At 38.1% G+C, this 10,000-nt stretch overlaps 2 protein-coding genes across 3 annotated transcripts in view; one reads left to right on the plus strand and one right to left on the minus strand.

Moving 5' to 3' along the window:
* LOC138016519 (uncharacterized) overlaps positions 1-10,000 on the plus strand; it is a 51,241-nt gene that overhangs the window by 27,254 nt on the left and 13,987 nt on the right. Inside the window, exon 1 of one of the 2 annotated variants that reach the window (XM_068863682.1) lies at positions 5,622-5,867. The exons of the other annotated variant lie outside the window; for it this stretch is intronic. Coding sequence (XP_068719783.1) covers positions 5,763-5,867 — 105 coding nt within the window. The 5' untranslated portion in view covers positions 5,622-5,762. Of the gene's footprint in view, positions 1-5,621; positions 5,868-10,000 lie in introns of those variants that run through there. 2 annotated transcript variants of the gene reach the window in all.
* On the minus strand, positions 4,045-5,355 carry LOC138015558 (cyclo(L-leucyl-L-leucyl) synthase-like). The gene is made up of 2 exons (XM_068862629.1): positions 5,160-5,355; positions 4,045-5,045 (listed from the first exon to the last, which is right to left on the minus strand). Exons 1-2 carry the CDS (start codon positions 5,316-5,318, stop codon positions 4,497-4,499), a joined length of 708 nt encoding a protein of 235 aa, XP_068718730.1. The 5' UTR covers positions 5,319-5,355; the 3' UTR covers positions 4,045-4,496.

Raw genomic sequence — 10,000 nt, forward strand, 5'->3', positions numbered from 1 at the left:
AACGACGAGGAATCCTTGAATACTTTTTGAACATTTTATCGACGTACCAAAAGGTGAAAAAAGGGTGATAGGCACTTTAAGACGTGTTGTTAAATTAATGGTTTCTTTTGTTTCCCTCGCCTAGGTACCAGTGAAGGTATAACTAGACTATAAAGTGTTACTAATTTGTGTATTTGCTAAAGAATATGCTTATTTAAGCTTTCATTACTGGTGAATTCAGCTTTATTGTAAGGGATTCTCATGTCCACAAATGATAGAAGTCTTCACAGCTCTTAGAAGTAAAGATAGGTTCTTGGAAAAGCTTCTAATAGCATCTGATATCAATAACAGTTCTGGGCCGAGTTCTCTGTTCTAGACCTTTTACTTTTCTTGATTTATATTAATGATATTTATAATCTTCTGAGAAGCTTTCTTTTTATTTATTTGCTGATGATACAAGCCTGCTGTATGCTGACAAGGATTTGAAGTCACTAGAAAGTGTAGTGAACATTGAATTGCAGAAAGTCTAAACTAACTGGTTAAATGCAAAAAAAAATAAGCTGACCGTAAATGCAAAAAAATCGATTTTGTCCGGCATTTTTAGACCATCACTGAAAGAAGCTTAATTATCAAAACATTAATATATAACAAACTATTCACCGATTTGGAGGTGGCTAGTGGTGGATATTTACAATATTTTTGAGCGCGCGACACTGAGGTGAATAGTTTTTTAGTATACACCGTGAAACAGTGAGATAATATACCGCCGCGAAAAAGTGATTTAAATATCCATAGCCACCGAAAAAGAGGTGAATATTTTTTAGCGCAAAAAACGCGAAAGTTGCTCGTAGGTGAATAATTTCATTTCACGGATGCAACTAACGCCATTTTTTTGGCTAGCGGTGGATATTTAGCACCGTGCCGAGCCAAGCAGCGCGAGGTAACGCTATCCAACGCTTTAGTATGTACCGACACTGAGGTGATCCGGAGTTTGTTTAGCCAATCAGGGCGCGCAGTCAGCGCTATACACTGTTTTAGTATATACTAAAAGGATATATAACATGCCTCAAATAGTGATATTTCTTGAGTTGCTCGGAGGTTGAATGTAAAGATTATGTAAAGTTCCTGGAATGCTCATCGATAAAACTTGACCTGGAAATATCATACCGATTATTATATTGCCTCTAAAATTAGCAGAGTTATTAGAATTATTGCACATTCATTCAGCGTCCCTTTAATCAAAATTTACCGTTCTCTGATTTTCCCATATACTTACTATGGAATTGCTGCCTGGGGCCAAGCTGCACAGGTTTATTTGAGGAAGATCTTTATCTTACAAGGCTGATTGAATAGAATCGCATCAGCAACAGCTAAAAATCCACGAGCTCCGAAAAATACCCACTAACGGTCGAATATCAGCGAGGACACGGGGTCGATATATGAATGCTTTTGTACGATCAAGATTATGCTACAACATAGCAACTTGGAATAATCCAGATCATTTTGTGAAGAAGTTGGACGTTGTATGGCACAGATGTTGAGAAAAGTTGTGAAAAATGGATTTAAAAGAAAACCAGACTCTCTTAAAGCATTCATCTACTCAAACAAAGACCTACAATGTACTGCGTATCACCGAGTGTCAATCTATTGAAATTTTTGCTGAAAAACAACAGGTCAAATGCTAGCACATTGTGTCAGAATGGAAAATGATGCACTTCAAAAATTCTCTCTCTTTATGACTACAACAAGAAAAAAACTACAAAATCAGTATGGTCAAGAATCGAGTCAAGATTGGGAATGGACCGGCAACAGTTTTGGAAATTAGCCCGAGATAAACCGAGCTTCAATCGCTATATCAACTCTAGATACGGCAGCTTCGAGGATGAATCATCCACATGAAGTACAAAATGTATGTATGTATGTATGTTACAAAAACGAGCTCTTCGGCTAATGTTCTTTGCTGGTAATAGATCTCATGCTATTCTTTCGTTTGTCTCCGCTGTTTTACCCCCTCAATGTGCTTTATTTGAAAAACAGTAAGGTTCTTATGCACGACATATCTACTAATTCTGCGCCTCAGAATATCTGTGATCTTTTCACCTGTTCATCCGACCGGCGGCCTTCATTCATATAACACAAGATTTTCTGATGTTGGTAACTTACATGTTCATAAATCATGACTGAGTATATTCGACTTAATTCGCTTTCCATTTTCGGAGCTAAGCTATGAAATTGCCTGAAGCCTGACTTGCGCAAACTTAGGAAAAAAAAAACCTTTTAAAAACAAAATTCACCAATTTTTACTTGCGGTGCTTGGTGATGAGGATGATTATGTTGATGTTAGGGTTAGCTAGCTATCATTATTACTTCCTTATCTTTCATGTTTTCTTATATTCTTATAGGTTCTTGCTCAATCTATCTATGTAAATGCTAGTTATCTGTGAATGTATGTGTACAGGGTGTTTCAAAAAAGTTGCATTTTGTCTCAAAAATTTAATGTAAATTTTAGGCAAATTGAAACTGATTCAGTTAGTAAATTTATCTAAATAATTGTTCAAAGGAATTTCAATTCTAAGATTTGAATACATGACAATACTTTTGAATTTTCGCTCCCCATGTACAAGCGCGCGTGTGCTTTGTCCCGCCATATTTTCCCCACATTGTCTGTTTGTTTTTCGAATTTATTGCCTTTGTTTTGGATTTTCTCTGCTCTTTCATGAAATCACAGTCATTGTTAGGCAGTCACTGTTTGTGCTAGAGCTCAGGCAGCTATTTTACGGTCATCTGGCCATTCAGTATACCTGCCAACTCTCACCCGGGTCGCCCACACGATGCACCTGACATCAACCAATTAAAATACAGATTATGGGCGGAAGCTACAGGCCACATGATCCCTTGATTCTCGGAAAATATATATTGATTTTATACTTGTCTTCCAAACATTCTGCTGAATGATTCGATTACTGGAACTACGCTGCAACGCTGCTGCATCACCAATATTTGTTTCTGGAAACATCCGGAGGAATTATTTCCCAGAAAGAACAGAGAGACGCAAAAATAACTTTCCCGTAATGTATGATATCATTTAAGAACTTATCACAACTTTTGTTTTTTAACAAATCTTAAAAGGCGATAGCAAGAAAAAGGAGAAATTTTGCAAAGCGGAAACATACCTTCAGCAAGAAGGGTTTGTGTGAAACTAGCGAACTTGTCACGCGGTTTTTAGGTATTCCCTCAACTCCTAACCTTCGGTTAGTGAGTGAAACAAAGAAATTCAGTTGTATCAAATGACATGATTTACGTTTCGAGCAAACAGTTTGCTCTTACGAAGGGCTAACGATCAGCTTTCCAATTTCCTCTGTTCCCCTCCAGTGCCCTTTTGGCATTATACGATCCCAAACAACTAAATTTCCTATTCATCTTTAAATGTACGAAATACTAGAGGAAATTAAACTGACTAATAATTATTTTCCAAGAAAGTTTGTCACATAATATCAGTGCTTTTAAAGTCTCGAGTGAACAAACTACGTCTCTACCAGTTTCAGATTTCCATGTATATAAAAAAATTCTTTTAACATTGTACATAAAGTGAAACAACCTTTTGTTGACTGGTAGCTAAGCCGGGTGACTAAAACGGCAACTTTTATCTGAGAAACGGGTCTGTTTTGACTGATAGCTGAGAGATTTCGAGTTTATGTTAGCTCAGATGGTCGATGGGTGAATTTTCGACAGAGCCAACAAATGGCACGCAGAAGCTTCCTTCGAAACGGTAGCTTTTAAGTAAAATTATAAGTGGAAAGAGGCAAACATGGCTGACTTCATGTGGTCAATAAAAAAAGTTCAGATTGAGCGAAATTTGGGAAACGAAGGAATATCGCGTCAGACAGCTTCCAGGAAATTTAAAAATGAAGCCGGGAATTTGTTTACATGTATTTGTCAACTTTCAGGAAAGGCAATGAACTGGTGCAAAGACTCAAGTTCGATTCCTTGATAAATGATGTACAATGAGGTCAAACAAAACGTTTAATCTGTCCCTAAAATTTATTTTGCTTCAGCTTAATAAGGAAGAAATCAAATTAGCGACTTTTTAGATATAAAACAAGAGACCCTTATACGTTAATGTTTCATATAAGCAGTTCGAATGCAATGCATCTCACGTGTTCTCCCTTAATTGAAAATTTATCAATATTGAATGATTCCGTCCTCTCTTGACATAGAATTTGCGATTTCATGAGTAAATATCAAAGAAACGGAGAATTAGAGAAGAAGCAGTCGCTGATCGAATGGAACGGCGAAAAACAACTCCATACGCGTCCTCTCCCTTAAGCAGCACGAGTAACGCTTCACGACACCGTGCTCCGCATTCTTTTTCGCTGCACAGTTTAAGGTATGATAAGTTTAAGGTATTTGAATATGTACAGAGAGTATCAGATCATTCAAAGAAAAAACAATTACACTGATTCCTTAAAAACGAAAAAATAAAAATAAAACAAACGAAAACGACGTAACATTGCTAATTATTGAGGAAGGATAACAAATCCTAGAAAAGGCTTTACTTTGTCGTCGTAAGCACCATTCATGTAATTTTCTAGTACTGGCCATGAACGGTGGTACACAACGACAAATTCTCGACAACTTTCATAAATTTTAGGAACTGCTTCAAGAAAGGCAAGTTCTTTCAATAAATATTTCTCTCCCTCTTGTAGATCAAGTGCATTCCCGTCTTCATTTTCCTTGTTGGAGCTTTCTCCAGCTTTTTCTCGGCCTCTTTGGAGGCATCTCAAGGCCATCTCCGTGGACTGGCTGATGTCGGTTCTAAATCCTTCGTTCGCTTGGTACAGCAGCTGGATGCGTGTGTAGGCTTCAAGGTATTTCGGACACGTTTCTACTTCTTCCGTCCAGCTGATATAACTATAAGAACCATCAGAAAATCCACTGCTTTTAATCGCTGCATCGCATTTGTTCTTCAAGCGGTTGGCTTTGACACGAGCCGATTTCTCCGGGTTTTTCGATCCTACCGCCCGAAAATTATGCTCCGATATCTTGTCTGGAATGAAGACGAGTACCTGGAGAGTAACAATAATCGTTGTTAATTTATACAGTAAATTAAAACGATCGCGGAAACTTGCTCACTCCAGATAAACACAATTTAAAGTTGAGTGTAATAGGCGGTGTCTTACCTTATCTGTACTCTGTCTTGCAAACTCAAAAAGTCGCTCCAAAACATCCGAACGATAGTAATACGGATTGCCAGGGCTTATACCTAGAAGCAGTGTTCTTCTATTTCGCAGGAATTTCTTTCCATTAACAACAGCTTGAGAGATTTCAGTGCGCGACATTCTGCGTAGAAACAGGTCAGGTAATTTACTCTACCGATGTAAATTCATCCAATATATGTATGATTTAGGAATCCACACCCCAGCAATCCCTCTTCGGGTCATTGTACACCACTTTTCTTTTATTTGTTCAACGAAATCACGAGATTTTTGTTTTCTAATTGGTTAACGTGAGTCATGATAGCTGTTTATTATTAGAAAATAATTAGCAATTCTGACAGGAGTTAACTGACGCTTCTTTTTAGAGAAACACTCTTCCTGTTTTCCAGGAAATCCCCCATAAATTGGTACGATGCTTTCTATATTGGAATCTTGATCTCGTGATTTCCTTATGATCAGTTAAATTCCTTGAGAGGAAAAGAATTTTTCGTTGGTATTCGGCAGGCAGCGTCATCATTCTACGTGTACGACTGACCAGTCTTAGTAGTGTACGACGTTTAGCAAAACATGTTGGAAAATCGCGGCAGACCGGACAGTATGTGTGATTCTTTTGCACTGTTCTTAATATCGTCCACGCTATTACTCAGCCCACTGTTCTATAAACTACTTCAGGTGAGTGGAGTGTGTCAAATTTCAACGTTTCAGTAAAAGATATAGTTTAGGTCACCCTTAGTAAATCAAGGGAGAAATGTAATATTCGGTCGTGACTCGGGAATACTGGGAAAAAATCCTACTGTTTCTTATAGGATTCGAACCAATGACTTCCGGGGTACTTGCTCGGATGCTCTATCATAGACTTATGGGAGGCTATAACTGAAAAACGAGGTTCATGTGGCAATTCATGGTCCTGCTACGACTGAAATTCTCAAAATGACGCATTCTTGTAATCGAAGAATATTAACCCCAAAATATATATGAAGAGATGTTATGTTTTCGATGGTTCCACGAGTTTCCTACAGCACCGCCGGTGATAGCACATTCGAACTATTAATTGGAAGGTTAATAATCGTTTTATCTTATTCTCCTAAAAGGAACACTATGAGTATTATCGAAGCTGATTATTGGTGGATAGATGAAGCAGCAAGGCCATGAATGACTTGCACAGAGAGATTAGTGGGCCTAAAGAACCGTAAATTCAGTTTTGTCCAACCACTTGATAAAGGTCTAATTGTCTGCATTATGAAAAGATAATATATACCTTAGTACTGAAAGCACGGCCTTTGTGATTTCATGCGCAAATGATTTAACTTTCATGTCTTTTGGATAAGGACTTTAAACTTTTAGCCTCGTCTCGCAATACTTTTGTGAATCAAAATTAAACCCCGATAGAAACTTAAGTATGCAACAAGTAGGATGCAAATATTTTTCGCCCTATAGTTTTTCCATGTTTAAAGCCTGCGAAGAAACATTGATAACTTTCAAGTCCATCTATTAGATGAACTTAACTACCAATTCAGTATAATCGGAATCACAGAAACAAAAATTACAAATTCATCCGGGCTGGATTTGAAATGTCCGGAGGAAATATCGTTGGTGAAAAAGTGTTGACGGGCCTGCCCGACTGCTGCCGTTCGCAAACGATTCTAAAATCTGTGCCTTCACAGTTTAGCTCTGACTAAAGTGTCTTTTAACGACTTTCCTTTGCGATATGATCGTATGGGTGGCTCCTTAAATACTTCTCTAAAGTACGGTTGGTTTTGAATAAGGTGCCATTTCCCCATTAATATATTCTTGAGGTTAGGTATGGCCGGGTGGTATTGTGTAACAAAAGGCAATATTTTCTTTTCTGTGCCGTTGTTTTTGTTTTCAAGTGACCTCTCTCTATCCGTGAAGTTAACTTCAGATAGGAATTTTTCTGAAAATTTATTTGGGTATCCCCTATTCTTTAAACTCGTGTTTTGAAACTCTGCATGTTATTATTAAACGTCACGACTGACGAATTTGTTCTTAGGAGGCGTAGCGCTTCTCCTTTAATGAATCCTTTCTTAACGCCTGGTGGATGGCACGAATAAAAACTCGTGTATTGAAAGGTCTCTGTCCGTTTGTAATGTGTTTGCACATCAAGGGTGGATTCTCTATTTAATCTCTCGCCTTTGTACACTTTCTTGTCTAAGAATGTAATTTTTGAGTCTGATACTTCAGCCGTAAATTTGATTGTATCGTGGTAGTTGTTTGCCCTTTGCACAAAATTTTCTATATTGTCTTCGCTTGTGTGCCACACACAGAAGACATCGTCAATGTATCTCTTCCAAACTAGCGGTTTAATTTTGCTCTTGCTGATAATGCCTTTTTCTATTTTTGCCATGAAAACATTAGCAAAAACCACGGCCATTTTGGTTCCCATTGTCCGTGGGTTTGCAAATAATGTCGCCCATTGAATTGGAACGAATTCTCTGTAAGTATCAGGCAAAGCATTTGCCTCAAAAACTTAGTAGGGATTGGTAAATGGTTTTGATAGAAGTCTTCGTACGCTTTGCATACAGTAGTGATCCCTTCCTCTTGAAGTATATTTGTGTATAAGTTAGTTACGTCCATTGAGACAAGGATTGCGTTCTTTGGCAGTTTCGTTTTCTCGATGAAGTTTATAAAGTCTGTTGAATCTTTCAGATAAGATTCTTGTTGTTGCGCTATCGGCTGTATGAGGCGGTCAACGAAGCTTGAAATTTCTGTAGGGCCGTCACACCCAGATATTATAGGTCTACCTACTAGTGTAGGCTTGTGAGTCTTTGTTAATGTATAGAATTCTGGAATTCTCGGTTGGTTTGGTGTTTGGGAGAGCCATTTCGCTGTCATTTCGTCAATGTGGTTTTCTGTGAGCATACACGTTATTATTTGTTTTATTTTCGCAGCTGTTTCGTCAGCCATCGGTTTATCTAAGGGCCTGTAGTTGTCAAGATCGTTCAACAGAACTTGCCCCTCTGTTATTTTTTCTTTTTTGCTCATTATTACGGTTGTGGTTCCTTTGTCGGCTTTCACAATGATAGTTTTGTCACGTTATAGGTCCTTCAATGCACGCCTTTCACCGGGTGATAGGTTGTCCTTCGGCCCCTTTGTAGGAATGTTTGCTAGTTCAAATTTTACCTCTTCTAGGAAGGTTTCTAAGGCCACTGATTGTTGGACCCGTGGTTCCCACGTTGATTTAACGTAGAATGGGTGTTGTTTGTTTTCGTTCCCTTGAAAGATGTATTGGAGGCGCATTCGTCTTGGGAAAAGGTTAAAATCTCTTAAAAGGTTGCGCCTTATTAAGTCTTCATTTGTCACGGGTGTTGGAATAAACTTTAGACCCCTTGATAGCAAGGTTGTCTGTTCATCTGTAAATTGTTTATCTGATAGGTTCTTGATATGCTGTATATGCGTGACTCAATTGCTTTTTGAAAGCGCTTTTTATCTTTCTCCCTTTTTCTATGTTTCCTTTTGCGATTTTTTAACGTTTTATTTGGGTTGGTTTGACCATTGTTTCTCGTTTCTGAGGAGGCAGAGAATGCACACATAAGATTTAACTTCTTTATTGTTTGCTTGTGCCCTCAGATTTACAAGAAGCTTGTCGACCTCGTTAATTCCACGGCTAATTTAACATCACTCTGTTTTGAGCTATTTGAATCTGTAGCCAGTGGTTTTACATTCTTGTTAGATTCTCGTTTTCGTGTTTTGGCTTGTTCTAGTTTTCTGAGCTTTGATGTAAGCCTTTCTACGCGCCTGTGGTGAAATTTCACCAGCGCTCCCACAAAATCATGTTCCGCCCTCTTTCTAATCGAACTTATATCCGACTTAAAATCTTCATCGGGCATGATGTTTGCCTTTACATTGTATCTAAGGCTTTTAGGGCATGTGCCCTTGTCGAGATGAGCTTGTAAGAGTCCGATAGAGTTTTTTGATTTATCTATTTTCTCCGTTATGGAGACATGTTCCTCGTCTTGACGGGCTTTTTTCGTTTCGATATTTCCGTGTCTTTTTCTGTTGTAATCTCGAGGTCGTTTAGTTCCTCTTGCTTGGTTGTCACTTGTTTTGTTGATGTTGCTTATGTTGCTTTCTTTGCCTTTGTGTGGCATGGTCTTTCTAGTCTCTTACCACAAAGTATAAAATTCGCGATTATTCCAACTTATCAGAAGAATGCTGACTGTGTTGGCCTTTCTGAAGAAACTGTGCCTGCTGGGTCTTGGTTCTGCAAAGACTGTGATCATTAGTTATTGGTATCTATGAAATGGAGTGTTATGACTAACGTTGTCCTAAAAATAAACTGGCATTGTTAAAATTTCATTCTACGGCCTTGTGAATTTTTCAAGGACAAATCCATCAGGAAAATCTTCAGTTCCCCCAGGGGGTGGGGCATTTTCTGCTATTTCCTGCAAAATACTTCTCCATACATTGAAAACTAATCCCCACCTATATCCCGGGGTGGGAAAGGGGGGGGGGGGGTTGGGGTTTAATTTGACTGGTGCATTATTGACGATGTCTTGGAAACTGATTGGGATAACTCAATGACATCCGGATCTGTAGACAAATTTTTCTCTTCCTTTTATAATAAGAAGACCTTAAAGAAACAAGGCTAAACAATTCTCCAAGCCATGGATAACTAAGGGTCTACGTAAATCTATCAAAATAAAGAATAGAATGTTTTGCTCAGGAGATATCTCGCAATATAAGCCGTATAGGAATAGAATTGTTAGTCTTTCTCATCTAAACAAAAGATTGTTTTATGAAGCTTACTTCACTACAAATCTAAAAAATATGAAAAAAACATTGCA

This window comes from Montipora capricornis, chromosome 9 (assembly GCF_036669925.1).
Source record: "Montipora capricornis isolate CH-2021 chromosome 9, ASM3666992v2, whole genome shotgun sequence".
Lineage (NCBI taxonomy): Eukaryota > Metazoa > Cnidaria > Anthozoa > Scleractinia > Acroporidae > Montipora > Montipora capricornis.